Genomic DNA, 26,699 nt, shown 5'->3' with positions numbered 1-26,699 from the left:
ATTAAAAGCTCAGTCAGGATCTTCACACCACAGTGTGACACTAAACAGGTTCAGGAGACTCAGGTTCAAACAATATCCACTCTGGTGCCACTGAGCTGCTTGATTGCAAATCTCTTCCAGTCTCTGAGCCTCGGCATCTTCATGCCTAAGTTGACAACTAGATGATCTCTTGGATTGTTCTAGGAATCTATATTCCTTTGGGAGAAAATATGAACTCCCTCTATAATCTTTAATTCCATAGTTACAAAATCACTGGAATTGGAATCAGTATTCAATCTTTAAATAAATAATGGCAGTGAAACAAGAATATAGCAAATGCTCACAAAATTATGAAACTTTCACCACACCTGTGGAGTAAAGGTACCATTGTGAATATAACTTTGTCTTAAAATAAGTAGATACAATTTATTAATTTATATTGTCTCTACTTGGCTATGTATAAAACAAAATGTGCATTGTTATTAAGGGAGAAATGGCTATTTGGAAAAAATAAAGAAATCATGATATTACTGTTACTTTTCCTATACTTACCAGTTTGGGCTGGAATACAACTTGTAGGTAGGTATCTACCATTTATAAAGCAATCATGTTTTTCCAATGTCTGTTGGCATAATTGGTGTTTCTTTTCTTTATTTTATTTTTATTTTTTGCCATCCAGAGGATAGAACCAGGTCTTGCATATGCTAGGCAAGCACTATGCCACTGAGCTAATCCCCAGTCCATTTCTTCTTTAAATCAAACGGGGAAAAAAGAATCAGAACTACATACTTATTTTCTTAAGTTATAATGGGGGAAAAAACGTGCTAGGGGCAATACATGAAAAGATACATCTGTTAACTGTGTTCAAAATCACAATGCATTTTATGTGTCAAATGTCTATCTATTTAAGAATCACAAACATTTAACAATATTCTTTAATAAGGGTTATAAAAGATTTGATCCAAGCTGTTGAAGAGGTAAACCCTTAGTGTGATACTTCATTAATGTTTGAAATAAAGTTCTCCTGAAAACTGGCATTATTGAAACAAAAGATTAAGTGTTTAAGCTTTTATCATAATCACATTGCAAACTATGCTTGACTGTTAGAGCAGATAGATGTATGTAACTCAGGCTAGTAAATTATATCCCAGAGAAAGGGCATCTATATCTGCTGTCTAATAAATTTTTGTCCTTACTTTCTCACTATTGATCTCTAGCTTTTTTTTTCTTATATTCCTATACCCTCTGTTTTTTTTTAAATTTTAATTTCTAAGTTTTGAGCCCTATTGCTCATTGCTTTGAGCAGGTGCTCTCATGGGGAATTAATATCAATTCCAACCCACATCAGTAGGGTTTTCAGTATTAAAATATTCTGTTCTCAATAATTACTCAGTTCTTTGGAACTGGACACTTTTCAAAGGTCAAAATCCACCGCACTCTCACTCCAGAATGACTTTTATGATTTTGATAACTTCAATGCCTGTCATTTGATTGGGTAATTTATTTCTGGTAAGAGCATAAATTCTTCAAAAAGGCGAAAAGTGTGCCTTAGATGCCTGGTTTATGCATTTTTAATTAGACAAGGGAATCTACAAAAAGCTTCATACTCCTTTCTTTCATCTTTACTGACAGAACATAACAGGGCACCCGGCACTGTCGTAAACACAGACATCAGTGCCAACAGTTGCCCTTCCCTTCTTCTCCAGTGGAGGTTTTTAGAGAAAGAACTTTGAAAGCAAACGAAAGAACCGTATGATTTCAAACAAATTCCTAAAATCAAGGTATGCAAGCAAATACATTCTTCTTGTATTGTCCCCCTCCTAGCTCCCACACCCCGTGTTCACTGGGATTGTGGCTGGGGAGAGACAGGGTAAATGAGGCCTCCCTGAGCAACCACTGGGTCAGGGGCAGGGAGAAGGTGCCTGTGATGGTTAATATAATCTTTCAACTTGGGTGAGCCCCGGAGTCCCAGTAATGTTCGACCAACTAAGGGTTTCTGTGAAGATAATTCTTAGATGAGATTAATATTTAAATCAGCAAACCTTGAATAAAGCAGATCACCCTTCACAGCATAGGTGAGCTTCATCCAATCAGCTGAAGTCCTTAACTAAAAAAGACTGACTTCCTCTGAAGAAGAGGGGATTCAAATTCAAACTGAGGGACCACGTCTTTCCTGGGTGTCCAGGCTGCTGGCTCTCGGGCCTGTCTGCAGAATTTGGACATGCCATCGTCCACAGTCACGTGAGACAGTTCTTTAAATACATTTGTCCCTTGATATCTGAAAGAGACTGGGTCCAGGACCCACTGTGGATACCAAAATCCATGGACACTCAAGTCTCTTGTATAAAGTGGTATACTATTTACATATATCCTACTCACAACTTCCCATATGCTTTAATCCATCTCTTGATTACTTATGATACCTAACACAATGTTAATACTATGTAAACATTGCTTTATTCATATATTTTTAGGGAATAGTCACAAGAAAAAAACTCTGCACATTTTTAGCACATACAATTTCTTCCTGAATATTTTCAATTCACCATAGGTTGAATCCAAGGATGTGGAACCCATGCGTGTGAAGGGCTGATTATAAATCAGATTCTGTGTACATGTATGTGCATGTACGCAGATCTCTCTCTCCTGTGGACGCTTACACACACACACACACATACACACACATAAAATTTCCTATTGGTTCTATTTCTCTGGAGAGCCCTGATCATAATGGTGTCCCTCAGAGATGAGGTGGAACCAGGGAGTGGCGAGGGGACCCACCCTGCATTGCATATCTGCAGACGGTGAGACACCACCTTCCCCTGTCCTTCCAATTCCTAGTCCTTTCTTCCCACCTCCCTTCCCCTTAAAATCACCAGTGGAAGAGTGTCCCTGGGACCTGTGGAGAGCCTAAAGCACAGACCGGTATAAACAAGTGAGCATATTTCATTATCCTGACGTGATAATCTCAGAAGTCACTTCTGGAAACTTTCAATGTCTGTGCCGTTTCTGCCAACCAACAAGAGACTCTCTCACATGAGCACTTACTCTGGATTTCTCTGTCTTTATACAAACTTTCTAACTTGGGGGGAAATCTGTCAATAATAATGGAAAAACATGAAGCTAGTTTGGGTTTTTATTTTTAAGATTCTCCCACTTTATCAAAAACTATATGGCTTCAATCATTGAAAAGCATTTCTGTTGCAACTGGTCAGAAATATGTTCTTTTCTCAGCGACTGAATGGAGTCACTGGAGGAGAGCTCAGGGCACACTGGCAGGGGAGGGTGGCCTTTGGATCTCCCTGCGCTGGGCCTGCTGGGTTCCGTCAAGTTGCAGCTGTAGGAACAAGTGCCCAAGGGCCAGGCCGCTCCCCACTTTTGATTAAAGAGAATTATCACAGAAATGAGTTAATGCCCAGGTGCCCAGGGCTCCCTGCTGCATACCGAGGCCTGAAGAAAGGGACTGCACGGCCATGGATGCTCTGATTACAGCTGAAAATGGTCCCCAGAGAGTGTGCCTGGCACAAGGCTGGGAGGCTTTCAGCACTTCAACAGGGTCTCTCCCTCAGAACCACTAGTGCCACACACGTCTACATACTCCCACTCCCTCAAGGCTTTCTCCTTCCAGCTTTCTGGAGGAGGAAGGAAGAAAATGGTTTTGGGGGAAAAACATGCCTATGGTAATTATTTTCAGAGAAAACAGAAGCAACATAGAAAAGGAACATACAGAAGAAAAACAAGAGGCCCCTGAGAAAGAATTGCCGATAGTACCAGGATATTTGTCCTCATCTCCAAATCAAGTTTTCCTCGTGAGCATGTTTGGCGAGAAAAATCTAAGGTCCTTTCATGGAATGTCTGCAGAGATACTTTGAGAAGAAGGTGCCTGCAGGCCTTGGGAGGGTCAGCTCCCAGGGGCTGGTGGGAGTGCCCGGCAGCAGAGCATGAGGCTGGCCTTGGAGGCCCAGGTGGATGAGTATTTGAAAACTTGAGAATGACTCACCTTAACCAAATTCAGAGACTGATGTACAAAACCAGAATAGCAGTTGGTCCAACGTTAGTGAGAAGCCACTGCCTAGAGCCAGACCCAAGGGTCATCTTGGCTAGAATATGATGTCACAGGGTCAGTGCAGGAAAGGCCCATAATGAATAGGAGGCCATGCAGACAACACTGTGCAAGCCTGCATTCTTGAAGTACTCTTTAAGTATGTCAGCACTTTCAATCAAGTTGGAGTCCAGCCTTGGACTCAATCATTCTATTTCTAGTCTTAGTGTATTATTGTTTGGATCCAGACACATATGGAGCTCATAAATGAACTGCCATTCAGTATTTGTGTATGTGTGGTGCTAGGGATTGAACCCTGGAGATCAAACACAGGCTAAGCAAGTGCTCTACCGCTGAGCTACATTCTGTCCCCATTCAAAATCTTTTGAGCATTCATTTACATCAAACACCATTATAAATTCTGAGAACCAGTAGGGAACAACACATTGAAAAGAATATTCACTTTGTGGAATTGACATTCTCCTCAGTGCAGAAATAACTGTATGTCAGACAGAGGAAAGTTATGGGAATAAATACACCAAAGAACATGGATTCAGAGAGAAGGTGGGGGGATTGTTCAATGAGATGACATCTGAGCACAGACCTAAAGAAAGTGAGGGAGAGAGCCACTTGGACAACTGGGAGAACGTTCCAAGCAGAAGGATGAACAAAGGACCAGAGGCAACAGAGTGAGGAGGGAGTAGAAGGTGAGGAGGCTGGGTAGGCAGGTAATGCAGCCACAAGAAGCACATCCTAAAGGCTAAGCCATCCTACAGGTTCTGGGTTTTGTTCCAGGTGTCCTGGATAACCCTGGAGAATGTTAGAAAGAAGATGATCTGATAACCTACATTTTAACCCTGGCTCCCATGAAGAGGTTGTTTCAGCAGATTTCTGAGGTCTTCAAGGATAACTCACCATAGCACCTGGGCACGGATGGGAATAGCATGGAGCAGTTTGCAACTGCACAGGCTTGAGACTCAGTGCTGTCCTTGATTTGTAGCCTTAGGTGAATGGTTTACACCCCCCCCCCAAGTCCACATGTTCATATCTACAATGATAAACACTGTTGTACCAACCTCCAGAGAATCACTGTAAGAGTTAGTGGAGACTGACAAAGACTATGTATGTGGGCCCAGGACACAGTAGACAATTAGCTAAATGTCAGAATCATTTTTACTAAAAACAAACTAAAATCACATTATGTTCTGCTCATTCCCAATGTTCTTCACATGTATGAACAGGAGATTCTCCTAAAATGGAAATACTCTCCATCAGAGGATATCTGTTCAATTTGAAGAGAATCCAATTACTTTGAATTCATTCTTGCTTTAACCTGGTTGACAGAATTATGCTCACTTATTTAAACACAGAAACCAGATTAAATGCATACTTATCTAATTTCATATGGATCACACTAGGTGAAATTTAAATGGGTCTCTTTAGATGGTGGGTGCATCTCATCTTGACATTCAACTTTTCAAGCCAAAACGATCCATTCCTCTAGATGATCTCCTCCCATCAAAACCATGGACTACAGAGCTGGGGTTGTGGCTTGGAGGTAGAGTACTCACCTAGCAGGCATGAGGCACTGGGTTCAATCCTCAGCACCACATAAAAAATAAAATAAAATAAAGGTATGGTATCCATCTACAACTAAAAAATATAAATATTTTTTAAGAAATTTTTTTAAAAGCATTGACTTCTATAAATGTATATCCATGAACATTGTCAACTTGCTTAGAGAGGATATTTTGTTTTCATGATGTATTAAACACCTAAAAGTCTTCATTGAAGACTTTCGGACACACAACTTATAGGTCATATCAAAGGGACAATCTCTTACCTCCTGCAAAAACTTTTCACTTATTTGACTGAAGTGATGTCCTGGGGGCTTGATGCCAGACACCATCAGTCCAGAACTGAAGACCCTTGGCTTCTGCAAGTCTGGCTTGAATTTCTCATAGAGGTTAGCTGATGGCTTAAAGTCTCCACTTGCCACCTTGTCCTCCTGAGGAAGAGGCATGCTACATGCTGGTGGGGCATAGGGAAGCCCCACAGGGACCAGTGAAGTGTCCACCTGGCCCAGGGCTTGTGGATTCCTCCGGATGTAGGTGATGATCTTGGGCCTCACAGGCTTGGGCTTGGGCACGATGACGGGCTTCACGTCTGTCCTTTCCTCTGTTTTTTCAACCTGATGCTTCTCCATTCCTTCCTCTGAGGAAGGTGTGTCCTTGGAAGGTGCAACAACAGGCTTAGGGATCCCACTGGGGCAGGTGTTCTTCTCAGGCACTTTTGGGGATGTGTTGAGCAGCCGCACACTGTCAGTGGCGGGTGGGACTGCTGAGGGTGACCCTGCGTTCACACTGAACACACCAAGGTCCTGAAAACTGCTACTGGGTGGCGTGGGCTGGTGGGTCGTGTTCACAGTTGTCTCTGGGTGGAGAGGAGCCGGGGTACTGAGACTTGACTCTGCTTTTGATGGGGTGATTTCACTCTTGGCTGCATCTTCCGGAAGGTTCCCATTTTCCACCACGGGTACTGTGGTCTCTTTTCCCCCTGCTTCTAGGCAGCTGCTTTGAGGGTTCGGGGACTCCGTTTTGCTCTCTCTGGGAGAAGGATCTGAGGCCAACACCATGGTCCTTTCCCTGTTCCCACTGCCCATCCTCTTTGTCTCCTCGCTGACATCCAAGGACTTGCTGTCCGTCAGATCGTTAGGAACAAAAGGTACGTGGCCATCACCGGGTAAAAAGTTGCTGGATGTCATTTCCTTCAACTTCTTACCTATACTTGGTGATACTTTGCCAGTGGGAAGATTTCCAGCCACTTCCAAGGAAGCAGGACTCTGTTTGGGGCTGATCTGGAAAAGATCCTCCATCCCAGCACCGACTCCTGTCTTCTCCTGGCTGTTGCCTCTTCCCCCTCCAGGATGGTGCTGGCTGCTATTTGAAGCGTTGCTAACTGCAAACATGGCTTCTTTGTGTGCTTCTCCACGTGACTCCTTTCTGTCTTGGTGTGACACACTCTCTTCCTTGCGACACCCCAGACCCCCTGCCTGGGTCGACTTTGGCTCCTGCCCGGTCCTGGGTTGAACATATTTCAGTTCCAGCTTTGGTTCCCCCTTTCCCTGACCTAATTGTGCTTCTGGATAACTCAAGATTTCCTTCAATGACAAAGTTGAATTCAGAGCAGGGTCTGGATGGGCAGCACGTGATGCGTGCTCGTGGCAAACATTCAGTCTGTGTGCCCCCTCTGTCTGGGTCTCTGAGGGACTGGTCTCCTTGGCTTCTGAGGTAGATGGTTTAGGAGGACGTACACTCTTTCCCTCTGAGGTATTATCAGCTGGAAGGAAAGCTGCCCCTGGAGAGTGATCAGTCAATGTCCTCTGTGGCCCTTCTCCACCCCCAGGCACATGACCCCAGGGCTCAAGGGCATCCAGTTGTGCAGGCTGCTGATGCTGCAGAGTCAAGCTCCCAAATGCAGCTGCAGAGCTGCTAGCTCTTTCCAAAGAATGCCTTTTCAATTCCTCATTGTCCAGGGTCTTTGCCAACTTATCCTTGGGAATGTGCCTAGGAATTTCAACATCCCTTTTAGCCAGAACCTCTAGACTAGCCTCACCCATTACAGTCCTCCAACTTGACAGACTTGGTCCCTGCACACTCCGAGGGTTCTGCAGGATATCTGTGCTTCTCTCCATTGTGTGCTCTTCATGTATCTCCCTCTGGATGGTCGGAGAAAGTTTAAAATCTTTCAAATTGGTGGAGGCAGCCTGAGGTCCTTTCCCAAAGCCCTGATATTGGTGAGGTTCCTTAAGGAAGTGGGTGTGGTGTTCTGGCCCACTTGAATTTGCATTTCCAATTTCATCCACCAGGTCATGTGTCTCGGACTCACCCTGAGAGGAGCTGACCTCCAACATGATTTGATTGGCATTTGTATCTCCCAGACTTAGGATGCTCTCATTATTGTTCTTCGCACCATTTCTGTTGTCCCGCAACTGATTGAAACATGATTTCTTAGGAGCTGCTGGGACACTCATTGTCAACCCTTCAGTGGGGACTGCTGGCCATGCAGTCCCGCTTGATGGAAAGGGGCTTCCTTCAAGCTGTGATGTGATTAACAGGAAATTCTCAAGCTGTTTGTCCTCCTCTGACAATGTCACATTGCAACACAGCTTTGATCATTTTCAGAAGTGTTTCAACCAAGCATTGTCTTGATACACAGCAGAAGGACTTGTCTGTTAGGTTCCTGCTGAACGAAAGCCAATTAGTCCATGAGACCTAGAGAGAAATTAAAAAAAAAAAATGCATTCGTGTTAGATTAACAAGTAGAGATACTTGGGGGAACACAGGGTAAGCACGGATGTGTTCCTCACTTCATACTGTTCTTTCCTTCATTTGATAATTTTTTTTCAAAAACTTTTCTGATACGGGCTCCTGCTGGCCAAATATGGAAAAAGAGAAACTTCAAAATGACAAATGTGTGTATATACGTGACTGCATAACCAATGTGATTCTGCAACCTGTACACTCAGGAAAATGAGAAATTATATCCCATCTGATTCAAATGTATGATATGTCAAGATCATAGTACTGTCATGTGTAACTAAGTAAAACAAATTTAAAAATTATAAAAAATGACAAATGTCAGAAATTTGTTATAAATAAATGCATACTGTCTTAAATTTAAATATTTTAAAAATCCACAAGCATATACTGATTAGAAAATGTAGAGGAGAAAGAAAGGTTCTTCTTCAGAGAAGAATATCAACTGATGCATAGAAAATTACAGAATCTGAAAAACCACTATTTGGTAATCACCAGAGCAATAATTATCTAAGTCAGGACACAGAGAGACAGTAGAAACAAAGGGTAAAATGTCACTGGGGAACAAGATATTCATAGAATCTCAAAGTATCATCCCCCGGACTAACTTATTTCCCACAAAAGAGAAATTTTACCAATACAACAGAGAAATCTGGTGCACAGCATCATAACTAAATGATCAAATTTAACACCATTGATAATGGAAATAGACATCATGTGTTCCTGCCGTGAGGTATTTTCAGTGCTTCATACCACCTTAGTAGTACTCTTGCATGAATGTTCAGTCTGAATTTAATCAAAAAGAAATAATCAGACAAAGTTAAATTGAGGGTGTTTCACAAAATAACTAACCTAACTGACCCCCAAAATGCAAGCAGATCCTGGGTTTCTTCTTGTTGTTGTTAGCAAAGGACATGATTGGAACAATTAGAGACTTAGATACAGATTGTACGTTAGGTGACAGTATTTTATCAACATTAATGCTCAGTGTCCAATAACACTGATTATTCAGAGATTACCTCTGTTCTTGGAAAAATATTTGCTTTAAAATTTAGGGGGTAGAATAATGATATAATCTCAATTTAGCAAAGTGTATGAGAGAGAGAGAAACTGGCAAATGTAAACCATTTGAAATTCTAGGTAATTGACTTTACCTTTTCTGAAGATATTTTGAGAGGAAAAAAAAAGAGAAAGGCCACATCTTCATAAATGATATTACAATATATTGTTATAATGATTCTATTATCACTCATTGTTGTTCATCTCTTTCTGGGCCTAATTTATAAGATAAATATTACTATGAGTATGCATTTCTTATGGATCTGAAATGTCCCTAAAAGTTCATGCATTGAAGACTTGGTCCCCAGTACAGTAGTGTTCAGAGGTCGGCCTTTGGGAGGTGATTGGGCTGTAAGGGCTCTGACCACATCAGTGGATTAATCCATGGATGAATTCATACCTTAATGAACTGTTGAGAAGTGGTGGGAACTTTAGCAGGAAGTACATCATTGGGGGTGTGTCCCTGAAGGATATGTTTTGTCTCTGGTCCCTTCCTTCTTTACTTCTCTTTGTTTCAAGGCCACCATGAAGTGAGCAACTTTGTTCCACCACATATAACTCCTCATTGTCAAGGGTTTTGCCACTAGGATGTCTTGCCTTGCCACCAGCCAAAGTAATGGGGTCAAGAGACTGAAACCTCCGAAACTGTGAACCAAAATAAATCTTTCTTCTTTTTAAGTTGTTTTTTCTCAGGTATTTTGTCACATAATTTGTGTAGGAAAGAACAGTATAGGCTTTGCCACTATCTGCAGCTCCCAGCATCTACCAGGGGTCTCTGGATGTATCCCCTATAAATAAGGGTGAGCAACTATATCAATTAACACCAGAGAACCCCTCACCCAACTCAAAGATCTTGCAGGTACTCCAGTATCCCTCTCCATCACAGCCCCCTAACTTATGAGATGAACTTCTGGTTTAATATCTTACCATGGGCATCCCTGTGGCTGATAGAACTCTCTTTTTTCCCCCCATTCATTTCTTTTGCAGTGACACCTAAGCATGTATTATTTTACCTAAGTGAAATTCTTCCCTAGAAGCTGTTGGATTTTTCTGGTCAGATTTTATTTTTCTAATTTGTCTATTTTTCCCTTCACCCTAAGAAACATTAAGATACCAGTCTTGATCTTTCCTTCTCTTCCCATGTCCATGTGATCATGGATCCTGGGGAACACACACACACATGTACATGCACAGGTGCATTTTCATTCCCTGCCGTGCTGCTCATTTGCTCTTTCCATGTCTCCCTTGTGGTCCTCATCATCCACACTCCCTCATTCTTCTTCTCCTCCCAGACCTATCTTCAGAAAGCCAGTGGCACCCCCAGATATAGACTGACCCTCAAACAAGGGGCTGATACCTGATCCCAGTCTTGGTTTCCTGACGCAGAGCAGATTCTCTACAACTCCTGTTTATTTATTAAATTTTGAATATGTTTCCCTTGAAGGTACACACATCCTCCGGGCACGAGTATAAACAGCATGTACGCAAATCGATAAGACAGCTATTTAAAAGAATGTTGTGCTCTCTGGGCTAGGAAATGAGTGTCCCAGAAAGCCCAAGGAGAGCAAGAACTTACACAAAAAGGCAGCCCCTCAGGGCTCTCTGCGGAGAGACATATAAACATGAAGCCAAGGGCTCTCTGGTTTGAACTGTCCCAGCTGGGAGAAAGAAATAATTTCCGTTCAGCAGGGAGAAACAACAGAATATCATGAACCACAAGGCACAATATAATTGCTAGAAAGTGACAAGCAGGGATAAATCAGTGTCTTGCTAGAAAAAAATTAGAAAAATTAATTTTATAAGAGTTACATCATAGACATTCTTGATCAGTAGACAGTAACTATTGCTCATTAATAAGGGGGTGGGAAAGTAAACCTTCCAGAGGCCAGGAATAATTCTCAATAGAGAGACATGTGTAAAATTTAATTTTAAAATTACAGTTGTATAATTTGCTATGGTTTTTCTCTTCTAACACTCATGTTGAAATTTCTTCCCCATTGTGAGATATTAAGAAGGTGGAAACTTAATCCAATTATGGTGTCTAGAGGTGGAGACTCAGGAAGTGAGTAGTACTAGTTAAGGTCATCAGGATTGAGCCCCAGTGATTGAATTCTTGTGACTTTAAAAGAAGAGGGAGAGACCAGGGCATACACATGCACACTCCCAGTGCTATGGTTTGGAGCTAGGGTCCCCCAAAAGCTTTTGTATGTGATGATGCAAGAATGTTCAGAAGTGAAATGATTAGGTTGTGAACACTGGAACCTAATTGGTATTAATTCACTTGAATGAATTAACTGGGTGGCAACTGTAGGCAAACAGGATGAAGTAGGTCACTGGAGGCATGCTTTGGGTTTATGTTTTGTCCCTGGTGCACACTTACCCCCCACGCTCTTTCCTCTTCTCTCCCTCTCTCTATCTTCCCTTCCTGGTTTCCATGTGCTGAGCTGCTTTCCTCTTCCATGCCCTTCCACCATTATATTCTGTCTCACCTCAGCCCCAAAGCAATGGAGTCAGGTGACTATGAATTGAAACTCTGAATTCATAAATCAAAATAAACTCTTCCTCCTCTGAGTTTTTCTTGTTGACTATCTTGATAAAAGAGATGGACTGTTGACTAAAGCAGAAACTGGTACTGGGAAGTGGCGTCATAGCTGTGACTAACCTATGTGGTTCAGAGCATTTGGAATAGGTTTTTAGAGGAGTTTGGAAAATTTTGAAAATTAAGGTTAGAGAAGCCTCAGAGTGTTGTAAGTGGAGCTTAATGGGTGATTCTGGTGGGAGCTCAAAAGACCAGAACTCCAATAGGACTATGGACAGTCAAGACTGGGCTCATGAGGTTGCAAGAGGAAAGAAGACTCTATTTAATATTTGACTAGAGGTCATCTGTGTTGCATTATGGCAAAGAAGTTGTTTACCTTTTGCCCATATCTTGAGACTTTCTTTGAGGCTGAATTTAAAGGCAATGGACTAAGTAATCTGGAAGAGAAAATTTTAAGGAAACAGCATTTAGATGGTGACATGGATATTGTTGGAAGCTTTTACCTTTACCAAATTTACTGTGAGGAACAGAAAGTAAAGCATAAAGATTTGAAAAACTAAGTGCATGTAAAGTAGGTAACACAGAAGATGTGGTGTTGAAAAGATTATAGCCATTAAAAAGATGCTAAGTACTTTACACAGAGATAATATGAAGGAAGGCCTGAGGACATCTCTGGAATTGGCAAGATCATACTAATAGCAGGCTCAAGTGTTTAAAGGTAAAAAATTTCTTTGAGAAGAGACCATGGGGACATTCTGCTTACCCAGGGCAAACTAGGAAGTTGTTTAACATGCTCTCCAGGCACTCAGAGGTCACTACAGCCATGGTTCTGAGAGGTTTGGCTACTGCTTGACATGACAACAGACTTTGGTGTCATTCATGTGGTGCTGGTTCTGCAGGAATAAAGGATGATGAAGTTACAGGGTCATGGAGGTGTCCACTGAGACTGCAAAGAAAGGCCTGGGAGGCTAGGCAAAGTTTATCAGGGTCAGAATCCCTGTAGAAAGCCCCTAAGAGGGTGATGCATGCAGATGTGAGAAGTTGAAGCTGCAATGCAGATTCCCGAGGTTAAGAGATGTGAGTAATGTGCAACACATGCTAAGGAAAGCCAAGAGAGAGGCCATGTGGGCTACAACCAGCAAGACCATAGAGGAGGAGCTAAACAAGCCCTTTGGAGAGAACATCATGATGCCATGTGCCCCAGATGCTGGACATGGAACTAAAGGACTTGTTTGCCCTGCTGGATTTCAGTATTGCTGTAGTCCTCTCCCTTCTTTCTATGCCTCATTTCTTCCTTTTGGAATGGAAATGTTTCTTCTATGGCATCATATCTTGGATATATGTGACTTGCTCTTGATCTTTATAGGGGCTCACAGGCAACAGTTTGCTTTGAGTCTCAAATGAAATTTTGAACTTAGAATTCTGGCAATGGTAGAACTGTTAAAACTATGAGGATTCCTGAAAATGGGCTAAATTAATTTTGCACTGTGAGATGGGCAAGAGCTTTTGGAGCCAGGGATGGAATTTTATGGTTTGAATATGAGAAATCCCCAACAGCTCTGGTGTGAGGCAATGCAGGAATGTTGACAAGTAATGATTAGATATAAGAGCTGCAACCTAATAGTTGTGATAGGTCTTAATTTTCTCTTTTCTTTAGTTTGTTTTTAATCTAAATGAATTGATTATCTGGATGATAACTGTAGGCTGGTAGTGTGTGGCTGGAGGAAGTAGGTTACTGGGGGTGTGTCTTTTGGGTTTATATTTTGTCCCTAGCACCTCCCCCAGTCAGAGTCAGTCAGTTTCTCTCTCTCTCTCTCTCTCTCTCTCTCTCTCTCTCTCACACACACACACACACACACACACACACTCTGCTTCCTGTATGTCATGTAAAGTGGCTTTCCTCAGCCACACCCTTCCACCATAATGTTCTGCCTTGGGCCAAGAGCTATGGAGTAGGCCAGTCATGGACTGAACCTCTAAAAACCATAAGGTAAAATAAACTTTTTCTCCTCTAAGTTTTTCTTTTTTTTGTATACTGGTCACAGCAATGCAAAACTTACTAATATATCCTGTCTCTTACACGCCATGTCCTGTGTCACCTCGGGCTCTTTCAGAAAGAAGGCCATCACCACTTGAGGAATCCTCAACCTTGAATCAGAACCATGAGCCAAAATAAACCCCTTTTTCCTTTTAAACTTACTTAGTCTAAGGTATTGTGTTATTAGCAACAGAAAATGGACTAACACAATTATACTTTATTTACACTTTAATTTAAAATTAACTTAAGTAAAGTGGTATTTATAACCTCATCCAAGGATAAGTCTTAATATTCTCTTTTCTTCTTTTTGTTTTTCTTTTTCCTTTCACTTTTGGATAAGGAAATGAGACACAGAGATGTGACATTTCCAAGGTCACACAGCTAGGTGGCAGAGCAAGGACAGAAAAACAAAGAGCCATGAAAAAGAACAGCTGCTAATGGGTGACTGATAATATAAAAGTAAAATCAGAAACCAAAAAGGAGCAACACTCACAAGACAGGAAAAGCCTTTTTTTTTTCTTTTTTCTTTTGTTTGGGAGATTGGATCCAGTGGTACTTAACCCATATCCCCATCCTATTTTTATGTTTTATTTGTGATAGGGTCTTGCTTGGTTGCTTAGAGCCTCACTAAATTGCTGAGGCCAATTTCGAACTTGTGATCTTCCTGTCTCAGCCTCCCAAGACAATGGGATTACAGGCGTGTGCCACTGCAACCAGTTAATTTTTAAACCAACTTTAATTATATAAGCAAAAGGTACAGACAGAAAGCAATGTCTCTCATTTCCTTCCCTCTTTTCTTGACACCCCCACCAGCTCCATCATTTTGCCAAAAGATAGTCACAAAGTAATTCTGAACAAGGGTTATTTTTTTATGAAACTAAATTTCATTCCAAGATCTCCCTACTAAGGTAAACATTTTCCCCAACATGATCATAAACACCCCAATTCCTAATACTGGACTGTGTGTGAGTAAACAAAATATGCAAATATCCAGCCAAGTGAAACCCCAACTGAGGTGCATTTTCCTGGGGTGAGCCATGTAGCTTTCATGTGGATCAGATCCATCATTATAAAAAAAAGTACAAACAATGGCCTTAGAGACAAATAGTATTTTTTCTTGAGGAAAAACATCCTAGGATTGAAATGAACTTAAAGATCTTCTAGGCTTATAACCCGTGTGATGCCTGATCGTCTCCTGCATGGATTCCCCTGGCACTAGGTCCAGGAAATTCGCCAGCCCTCTCAGCAACCCCTCACACATCTGTACAGGGCTACTGTGGGCAAGTTCCGCCTCCCTGGAGCAGAACAACCCGTCCTTCTGCCACTGGACAAGCTTCAGGTCTGTAAAGGGCTCTATATTTCCTTCTTCCCCAACTCTACTCTTCTCCTTGTTAAAAGTCTCAGATTCTCCCAAGAGTTCAAGGAGCTTTTGAAAGCTGACTCTCTCAGCAGTTTCCCTCAAGTTCAGACAGCAGAGAAACTGAAGGCCCTCCTAAACAGGGTGCTTGGGGCACACACCATGCTTTAGTTTAAATTGCATCGACCAGAGTCATGTAGAAGAAAACCTTGCATTCCCAGTTTTCTTTCCAACCACACATTCTGAGAGAGTGACCCCTCTATGGGCACACACATCACCCTGCTAATTCTATATCATCAACTGAAATGCCATAGTACAAGTTGAGTACTCTGAAATGTTTGTGGGACCAGAAGTGTTTCAAACTTCTGTGTTTTAAAGATTTTGCGATATTTGCACAGGCTTTGCTGATTAAGCATCCCTAAACTGAAAGACTTAACTCCAAAATGCTCCACAAAGATTTCTGAATTAAGGTTGCTCAACCTGTACCACATATGTTATCCTAAACTGAACTGACTCAATCCTACATTTGTTGCTGGCTTTTAGCACCCCTGGGTAGGACCCTAAGAATACACACTTCAAACTTCATCTTGCTGGTCTCACTGCATTTTTCTATCCTGTTTTAAAACTTTTGGTGCCCGTTGTTAATTTTTCATCCCAAATGTTTGCAATCCATTCTGTTTTCATATCATCTTTGAAGAGATGGAAGTGGCTTCCTTATTATCATTCATTTTTCCGATACTAATGTTAACAGAACAGGACAAGAGATAAAGCCACAGTGGCTGGTGCCATGGGGGGGTCACCTCAATACAATTCCATGATGCTCCTCATCTGACCAATCCCCTCTGTCCACCTGTCCCTGCAGTCATTACTCATGTCCCCCCTTTGTTCACAAGAGTTGAATCTTAAGAGAAGAAATCCCGTCCGCCATGTTGTGAAATGCTAATAATGCTAACATCCAAAATGTAAAGAAAATGAAAATGAAGAAAGAAAAGGGAAGGAGGCTGAGCTATCCACCTGTTCCACATAATCACCTGTCATCTTGCAGGGCCCACTGTTCATTTCCTCACTACTCAGAACTCATCAATTACCAGTGTTTTAGAAAAACCCACTACAGGCTCAGCATCCTGGTAACTGGTATGAATAATTAACTGTCACTAAATGATGAGGCACCTTAGAAGAAATGCATCTTAGGTGATTGCATTATATGAACACCATCAAATGAACACAAACCAAGATGGTCTAGGTCAATCAATGGTGTGGCCTCCTGATATAATCAAGAGACATGGCAAACATGAGAGGATGAGGCTGCTGCCTGCATAACACAGCATACTGCTTACACAAAACAATGTTTATATAAGTGGAAGGAGTAAAATACAAAATAATAATAAAAGCATAATATAGTAAGTGCATAAACCAGTAATATAGTTGCTTATTATCATTATCACGTATCATTTACTGTACATAATTGTATGTGCTACACTTTAATATGACTGGCAGTGCAGTAGGTTTGTTAACACAAGCATCACCTCCAACATACATGTAAAGCATTATTCTAGAACTTACGATGGCTGTGATATTAATAGGTCATAAGGAAAAGCTCCATTAAAATTTAATGAAACATGTCAGATACGTGTACATTGTTGACCGAAATGCCATTACACATCCTGAGTATAATTGAGCACCATGCTCTCTCCTTACTAAAAAACAAAATTGTCTTTGCCCATCTTTAATAATCAGGAAAAATTATATGGAAATGCAAAGAATACCAAAATTTTTTGAAAAGTGATAATAAAGGCAAATAAATTACCTGAGCTGAGAAACCATGAGAAGGCTACAGGAGCTGAGCCACTGTGGTAGTGGCAAAAGGACAGCCAAAGACATCCAGGGAGCAGAAAAGAATGTTCAGGATTAAAACTTCATGTTAGTGGTATTTTGATTTTCCAACAAAGACAAAAAGGTTATTGATGGATAGTCTTTTCAATAATTTGCAATAAAAGCTGAAAATCTATATAAAAAACAAAACAAAAAAAAATAATCAGGCTTTCTTCAGCTGTCCTGAGTTCACAATCTCCAAAAAATGGTTTGACCTTCTCATTTAGAAGTTTTTTTTTTCAGTTGGATGCATATTCATTTTTGAATCATGAGATAGATCAATAGCACCTTGATGCTCATACATAATCTCTTCATCCGTCTTGGGCTTCAATTTCCTGTTACCCATGTTTGTTGCAGCCAATGGAGCATGAAAGGCATTCTCAGAGAAAGAGAAATGCTGGCACAGCCACTGTACCATCCCCAGCATCATCCCGAGTGACTTGTTAAATGACGGGCTAAAGCCAGACTTCTCAGCTTGACATACAAGGTCTGATGAGCACTTGGCCCATCTATGGTCCCAGACTTAAACCCCTTTATCTTTCCACCTGCTGAGTAAAATCACCCTCTCTACACAATAGCTCCAACCAAGTATAGAAGAAATCCAACTCAAAGGCCACTTCTCCATAAAGCCATTCCTGATTTATCTCCTCTTCCCCTCCCAAAATGGTCACGGAAGAGCTAGATATTATCTCTCAAGTCCTGAATCTGCAGGTCTTTTCTTTGGGGACTGTCATTCTACACTTTTTATCATAACTATGTACACTATTCCCTCAGTGTCCACAGGGCATTGTTACTAGGATCCTTCCTGGATCACCATCTGAGGATAATCAAGTCCTATATAAAATGATATAATAGCTGGGCACAGTGGTGCATGCCTGTAATCCCAGTGGCTCAGGAAGCTGAGGCAGGAGAATCCTGAGTTCAAGCCAGCCTCAGCAACTTAGTGAGGCCCTAAGCAATTTAGCAAGACCCTGTCTCTACATAAAATATAAAAAAAGTGCTGGGGACATATCCCAATCGGTGGTTAAGTGCTTCTGGGTTCAATTCTCAGTACTAAAAAAATAAATATGACACAATACTTGCATGGAACCAACACATCCTCCTACATACCTTAAATCATCTCTAGAGGACTAATACAACATATTATATTGTTTAGGAAAGGATGATAAGAAAAAATCTGTACATGTTCACTACAGATGCATTTTTTTCTTTTTTCCATATTTTTTATTAGTGCAATATAATGGCTCATCATGGTGGGATTCATTGTAATATGTTCATACAAGTACACGATATAGCGATATGATTTGGAACTCCCCTTCCTTCCCTGCCTCTCCCCCACCCCCCAGGTCCCTTTTCTCTCTACTACAGCTCTTCCTTTGATTTTCATGAGATCCCCCCTCCACCTTACTTTTCTGTTTTCCTCTGTAGCTTCCACATATGAAAGAAAACATATGACCCTTGGCTTTTTGACTCTGGTTTATTTCATTTTGCATAAAGTCTTCAAATTATACCATTTTCCTGCAAATGACATAACATAATTTCATTCTTCTTTATGGCAGATGCATTTTTAAAATATGTTTGATCAGTAATTGGTTGAATCCACAGATCAGAAATCACAAAGATGGAGGGCCAATTCTATGTCTTTTTAAATTGCAGCTATGTGTCTTGTTAATATACCATGTGTGTCTTACTCCCTTTAGGTTAACTGCTCAGATGCTTCTGTTTCCTGAGTGGTTTCTGGGACAGCACTTTGCACATGGTAGACACTTCACATGAAGCAATTTCATCCCAACTTGAGCTCAAAAAGTAAATGTTCTTGCTATTCTCAATAGAGCATGGAGTCTATCATTTTTCAATGTCTTAAGGTAGACAATGAAAAGTTATCCCTCTCAACTGAGGTGAGCCCCCTCTTCCAGGGCCAAATCAGAATATCCAGGGCTGAGTATAATAAAAAATACATTCTAATCATTATGTATATTTGTCCTAATAATTACTTAGAAAATAAACTAAAGGAAGTTTGAAGATTTTGATGTTACTAAAAGGAGGAATGGGTTTTAAAGGATTTTTGAGAAATATGGTCTTACAGCATTTCTTAGCTGCCTGGTCTACTATGCAATGTTTAATCAGTTGTGAGTTTTCATATACATATACAAACACTGTGCCTCTCTGCATGTGAATGCAATTCCATCTGACATAATAAAACCTAGTTGCCAAAGAAGCTTCAACTGCAGTTTCTGCCATGCAATAAATTATCCTTCAGAAAACTCCAGGATATAGAAAAATCTATAGATTATGAATCTGAGAAACTGATGTGACTCCATTTTTGAAAACCCAACTTCTACCTCAAGGCCTGTCCTGAGGGAGGGGGCGTGACCCTTGTCCTTGGAAAACCCCACAGAATATTCCTAGGCAGATAGCCAACCTGCTGAGTTGTTTGTAAATAACAGGAGAGATCTGGGGAGCCAGGTGTCCCTGACTCAGTCAGGCTAGGTGAGGACCCATGGCAACCCCCTAGCAACCACCAATCAGCATGAGACAGGGAAAAATACCTAGGATGCCAGATGACCCCCCCAGTAGTTTATGGTGGTTGATAACATGTTGGGAGACCATGTAGTTCAGCACGTACACCCCTCATGGCCTAAACCAATCAGTTCAAAGGAATCCCCCTCTTGTACTAACCAATCACCCCTACCCAACTTGTTCCCGCCAGTGAATGTGCTAATCAATGTTAAGAGTTGTTGTTTGATTTGCCCGTGTTGTGAAATGATTTGCTGTGTGATGTTGTGACACACAGAGTATCCTCCAAACCTATAAAATCTCACTGAACAAAGGACCAGGATTCACTCCTTGGGACCGCTGCATCAGAAACAGTTGTGAGTCCAGGCTCAAGCTTGCAATAAAGACTCTTGTGTGATTGCATCGGATTCAGCTCCTGAAAGTCTATTGGAGTCCCACAAATCTGGCATTACAAATCAAAATTCTAAGCATAATAATAATGCAAAAGAGTCCAAATCCTAGCTTTAAAATTTTACTTCGTATCACTATTAAATAAATATTTGGAGTCTATAATGTTATAACACATTGAATAGGATACTTTATATGTAATCACACATAATATTTACTTATAAAATCACTTACATTAGCAGTATGGCAATAATTCCTCTGTAATTACAATTACTTAACAATAATCAGATTCTAGATACTATTTTATAATAATTTATAGGTTAAGTATCTCTTATCCAAAATGCTTGAGACCAGAGTGTTTCAGGTTTGAGTTTTTTCCCCAGGTTTTGGGATATTTGAATATAAACAATGAGATATGTTGGAGAGGGGACCCAATTCTAAACATGAAATTCATTCATGTTTAATACAGACCTTATATATATACCCTGAAGGCAATTTTATTCAACATTCTAGTGCGGCTGTGTTTTGACTGCAGTTTATCACAGGAGGTCAGGTATGGACATTTCTGCTTATAGTATCTTGTCAGTGGTCCAAAAATTACAAGTTTTGTAGCATTTTGGATTTCAGAATTTCATATTAGGGATGCTCAATGTGTACATGTCTATTCTCGATAGGCATGATGGTAGCCAGTCTAAATTTTGATGTTCTGCAGACTAAATGAACTTCAGTGTCATGATAGGGTTAAAAATCAAATTACTGGTTGGGGGATGTTAAGATATATATTCATAGATTCTGGAGCTGTCTGTGGTGCTGAATTCTATGAATGTGTGCCAAAGAACACAAAATGTAACAGCTCTCTGGAGTCCTCTCTGCTCTCCTTATCTTATGTACATAACATGGATAACTATCAAACTTTATTCTAATATACAAACAAGACTGTATTCAGAACATCCTCTTTTTAGATAGTAGAGGCTATTTTATTTCTATTTTGCTTGAATAAAAAGAGTTGAAATGCTGCTATTTTCCACTTACAGAGGACCAGGAAAGAAACAGTTTTTCGTAAGTTAGATGAATCCAATATTTAAGCAAAACATCCATTGATAAAATCTCCCCAACAAAAATGTTACGTGCTTCTCCAAAAGAAGTTTCATTCAAACTTGCCAACAAAAAGCATTTGTTTTCCCCATTAAAATACAAATCCTTTACAGAACAGAACTTCACCCACAAAATTCAGGGTGTTCATTCTTTGCCTATTCTGATTAATATTTATTTTGTTTTGGTTTCTTGGATGATTTTTTTTCTCTTAAGTAGATATGTTTATATTGCCAATTACTTTAAAAAGTGAGCTTATATTGCATTACAAGGGTAAAAATATACCCAAATCCCTTAGCTCCACCCCAAGTAATTAAGCTTAATAGGTAATATCTCAGGCCTTTTTTTTAACACCCATAAAATGAGTTCTGTAACTCCAATTTTTGAGTTTGATGTTATGGGCTTCTTCCCATACATGTAATTAGTACATCATCATTTTTCATGATCACTTGTGCCATAACTTACCCCCCATTTTCCCTTATTTTTGAACTTTAGATTGTTTTCGGGTTTCACCTTTTAAAATCATTCTTCCCAGAAAATCGAGGATCCTAAAGGCAGGATGGTGTGAAATGGTATGCATAGCACATTCGCATCTCAAGACAGAACTCTAAGCTCCATCAAAGAGGTTTGCTTTGTGGCCAGGAGGGCCAGACACATGATGGATGCCCTGTAATCATCTGATGAATAAATACATACTGCCCTCAAGGAAAAAAGTGTCAGTCTTCATCCTACCCTGGACTTCCCCACATCCTGCTCTATCCCCACCCTTGAAAACTGTAATTAGAGTGACCACATCATTTATCATTCAAATGGAAACATATTTTTTCTTGCTTGGGAGGGAACATTTTTCATTTTTTTACTAAACTGTAATTCACATAGAGTTCACCATCTTTACTCTACAGTTCTGCAAATTTTAGCAAACACTGTCCTATGTCTCACACCACCGCAATCAAGATGCAAAACAGTTCCATGGGCTCAAAACAACCTGCTCCATCCCCAGCCCCTATCTGTTTTCTGCTCCTACATATTTGCTTTTTCCAGAACATTCCTTCCATGGAACTATCTAGCATGTGGCCTTTGTGTCTGGCTTCTTCCACCTCACACAGTGCAACTGAGATTCATCCAGGAGGTTGGGTCATCTGCAGTTCATTTCAGTCCAGGGCAGAAAAGGATTCCACGCTTCACATCAAGGTCTGTTTGTCCACCCTGTGGGAGGGACCCTGGGTTGTTTCCAGGTTTGGGTAATTATGAATAAAGCTCCTATAAACATAGGTTTTTATGTGAAACTGGAACACTTTCGAGAGATCAAAATGCTAAGGCAAAGGAATGCCACATAGACACTGGACAGAAGGTGGCTCCGCACTCAGAATGCTCTTCTCCTGTTCACTTGCTGTCTATGATCTGCCTCCTCTGAGTCCTATAGGGGGTCCTGGGGGACAGGCACCTCCACCTCTCCTTTGGCCACTCTACCTCTAAGCCCACAACAGCCCACTTACCACTACCAGTGGCTGGTTTTTTGTTGTTCTATTATATTTAATCTGTGTAACAATCTAGTGAGCAGCATTGTTATTCCATTTTACTGACAAGGAAACTAAGGCAGAGAGAAGCTAAACGAACTCTGAAAGTAACTAGAAGAGCTGGGTTTGAACCTGTCATCTATGTCCTTCATCAAGCCACCACTTAAACCTCCATAGAATCCTAAGGTTTCAAAGTTGATAGGAAAAACAAATACAAAAAGCCTTGCTATTTTATTTTTACTTTACCTCGAGTGACATTTCACATGGAATTTGCTCATTTATATTTCTTCATTTTGCAAAACTCTGAAGTGAAATTATTTAACTATTATTTTACATGGTAAATCTGGGAGATAGGCTATTTTTCAGAGTTCATATTTTGCCAATGAGAACTGAGATATTAGAAATTGAAGGACTTGCTCCAGGGTGTTAGGGCTGTAGCAAAAACCCCTTGTCTTACGCCCAGCTCATACTGCCAGTCCCTAGTCTGGGTTATTGGTGCCCTCATCTCCCTCACCACCAAAGCCAAAAAATCTAGAAACTATAAGAGAAGAGTTTGAAGGCCTCAAACACAAAGAAATAATAAATGTATAAGGAGATAGATATGCTTGTCACCCCAATTTGATCATTATACCTTGTGTGCATTTATTAAATTATCATACTTTACCCTATAAATATGGACCACCATTATGTGTCATTTAAAATAATTTTTTAAAAACAAATTAAAAAAAAAGAAAAATCCATTCTCCCTCCACAGGACATTTGCAGGCTACAAACCCTCCAATAGCACCCTTGCCCTGAACTCTGTGACCCTGTGAAAATTCCCTCACCTGCTGCCCCTCTCCCTCCCATGTGGCCCTAGCCACAAGGGTCTTCCATGCCAATGCCTTTTTGTCTGGAGTCTGCATTGCTGTCCTTGCAGCTCTGCACACTCCATGTCTGACTTTACAATTGATGGGACCCTTCTTATATTTCAGATCTCAGCTTAAATGTACCCTCCCTCGGCAGACTTCCTTGAGTGCCATCCTCTATCCCCAATCCCAGGCCCTTGTCAGTTATTTTACAAGCTTTATCAGGCATTCTCTGCATTGCTTATTGGTTCACTGTCTTTCTCACTCAATAAATGAAAGCTCCATTAGGATAAAGATAAGTCCTACTCACTATAGATCCTGGCGAACAGACTAGTACCCAGCACACTGTGGACACTCAATAAATATTTGCTGAATAAATTAATAGGGTAGCATCACTGAATCTTTCCAGATTTACTTAGCTCTCTGGGTAACACCATGCTGAGAGTATATTCATCACAGAATCACGAAGCATTAGAAGTGGGAAGGAACTGAGAGCTCAGTCCTCTAATTTTGTAATTAGAATCAGGAAACTTCAGACTGAAGAGGCTGCATGATCTACGCAAGTCCTAGTTATAGACTCTGTTCAGGGTAGAGCCAAGCTCCTCATGTCCCAGTTTAGTGCTCACCCACCTTCTCAGACCCTGAACAGGCCTCCTGGGCTAGAAAGGTAAGAAAAACAAGCAACAGAGATACAGGACTCAAGGCTCTGAGATGGACCCAATTTATTGAGCATCCAATGATTTTTTAAAAGCACACGGGGCAAGAGACAATAGGAAATAAAACATAAAGAAGAGTCCTAATCTTACAGGAATTGCAAACTCCTGAGGAAAAGGATTTAATTATATATAACTCATAACAATGGTGATACAATCAAGGCAGGGTGTAATAAAATGTGCCATTAAACAGACAAACCAAGCACCATGTAATGGCAAGAAGGAGCTAGAAACTTCAGTTGAAAGAATTGGGAAGAAAGAGATCTTTGGTTCGTCTTTCCGTGTGTGTGTGAGGTGAGTGTGTGTGTGTGTGTGTGTGTGTGTGTGTTTACAGTTTTAAAAAGACTCAAGCTGGCCCCCTGGCACACAATCCAGAGGGATGCCGCACTCCAAGCCTCATTGTTGTCTTTGCAGGTGATGCTGGAGTTGCATGACCCTCAGTTCCCCCAGTTACCCACTTCCTTAATCTCTGTTTACTTATATCCCCCCCCACCAGTGGTGAAGTGCAAAGGAAAGGAAGCCACTATGAAACTCAAATCTGTCGAACACTGCTTGCTCTAAAAAGTATTTTACGAGGAAAGAGGGCAAAATAATACCTAAAACGAAGCCTGGGGATTATCTATGGATTTCAATTATCTTTGCAATCCCTATCTTCTTTGCTAGAAAAAATTGGGAGTTATCTCTTCTGGTGAAGGAGGAATAAATTTTTTTCATCTTGTTTAAGTGATTGACAGTTTCAAAAGGCAGCAAGAACACTGCCCTGACCATCAAGAGCTTGTGATAAATTCTCTGCCATGACTTTGGGAGACAGGTGAGAAAAGCTAACCCCTTGAAGATTAATATGCTATCCACAAAAATACTAGATGAGATGGGAACTGTTCCAGTAACAGTATTTTGTGCTTGTGTTTACTAAAATGAGATCAGAAAGAGAGACATGAATTCCAAATCTAGATAAAGAAAAACAATTTCTGAATTACGGAAAAGATAATATATTTTGATAAAGGTATATTAATTAGCTCTCCAGGGACTGAATCAGATGAGTTTTTTTGTTTTGGTAATACTGGAGGAGTGGGCAGCAGTTGTTTAAGAATGAAATGCAAATGTCTGGTTGCAGGCCACGAGCTCTCCCCTTCTGCAGCAGCTGCTGGACCTATTAACCTGGTTGCTTCATAGTCTCTGCTACCCAGATGGCTCCTGAACACCACTGAGGCTGGACCCACTCTTAGGTTTAGAGTATGTCTTTCTATTTAGTCACCTGCTCTAGTGTTAATATGACAGGGTGATAACTTCATTAATTATTCCCTCCTCAGGTTTAACCACATGTACTTTGAGTAATTCCAAAAACCCTCTCCGTTCCTTTGTTTCCTGCACCTGATGTGATGGCCCAGCCTGTCTCCTCTGCAAAGTGGACAGACTAAACCAAGTAGCCACAAAAATTTCCCTAAACCTACATGAGCATGGAGGGAGGGAAGCTGATTTCAATGGAAGGGGGCGGGGGTGGGGGCGGTGGTCATGGGTAGGTGGGGTCTGACTTAGTACAAATTGAGGACAAAAAAAAGATTCTCTCTCAAGCTCTGCGGTTGGGCCCTGCTCCACCCAGCCTCTCCAAGAGGGCTCACTTTATAGCAGTAGGAATGCTTGACTCTCCTGTGCTACAGGGCCTCACAGAATGCGTTCATGGAGGAGGCAGCACATGACCCTTGCTTATCTGTGGGACCACAGGTTATAATCCTCAGGGATCATGTGCTATCTGAAAGGAAGAAAGAAATATTGCTCACATTATCAGCAATAAAGTAATGATCACCCAGAGCTCCAAAGCCTGTACTAGGTCACTGTCAATGGGGCGCCTTCCAATTTCTCTTTTTTTCGCCCCCAGAAGGTGAATTTCTTTTATCTTGCATCAACAGTTCATAACCTTTCTTCTGTCAAATAAACCAGATGGCTAGAAGGATTAAGCTAAATATTAAACACCATGATGCTGCCTGAGCAAAAAAAAAAAAAAAAAAGAAAAAGATAATACTGGAATATGTTTTCCACTGGTAAGAACATAGCATAAGATATTTAGAAATTTTTCTCTTTATGATACTATGAATACATTACCATTATAAAAAATAACTGTGCACATCTATTTGCCATACAGTTATTATTATAATTTTGCTGAGTCAATGAGCCTGCCAAAAACTTAAGGAAGCTCTATGCCTAGAGCTGACTGCCCTCTGGAGAGTGGCTACTCAGTTAAATTTCTTAGCAGCTTTGCTTCACCATTTTTTCAAGTGCAAATTCTTGTACTAAATGGTTTTAAAAATCATCAGTGTTAAAAGTTTCATTTGACCCTATATGTGTTTCAGATGAAGCCTCTTTTGAAACCACCATGCCAGTGACCCGATGCTAACCATCCATTAAATAAGTCGCCTGTGGCG

General features: G+C 40.8%; 1 protein-coding gene across 3 annotated transcripts in view; it reads right to left on the bottom strand.

Annotated features, from left to right (window-relative positions):
• The window catches only part of Mtus2 (microtubule associated scaffold protein 2), a 567,575-nt gene that overhangs the window by 374,154 nt on the left and 166,722 nt on the right, over positions 1-26,699 (bottom strand). For all 3 annotated transcript variants that reach the window (XM_048800772.1, XM_048800774.1, XM_048800773.1), the window contains one exon: positions 5,865-8,295. In XM_048800772.1, coding sequence (XP_048656729.1) covers positions 5,865-8,054 — 2,190 coding nt within the window. In that variant the 5' untranslated portion in view covers positions 8,055-8,295. The remainder of the gene's footprint in view (positions 1-5,864; positions 8,296-26,699) is intronic.

Source organism: Marmota marmota, unplaced genomic scaffold (genome assembly GCF_001458135.2).
Source record: "Marmota marmota marmota unplaced genomic scaffold, marMar, whole genome shotgun sequence".
Taxonomy (NCBI): domain Eukaryota; kingdom Metazoa; phylum Chordata; class Mammalia; order Rodentia; family Sciuridae; genus Marmota; species Marmota marmota.
Note: the sequence above shows the minus strand (reverse complement) of the source record. Positions and strands in the feature narration are given on the sequence as shown.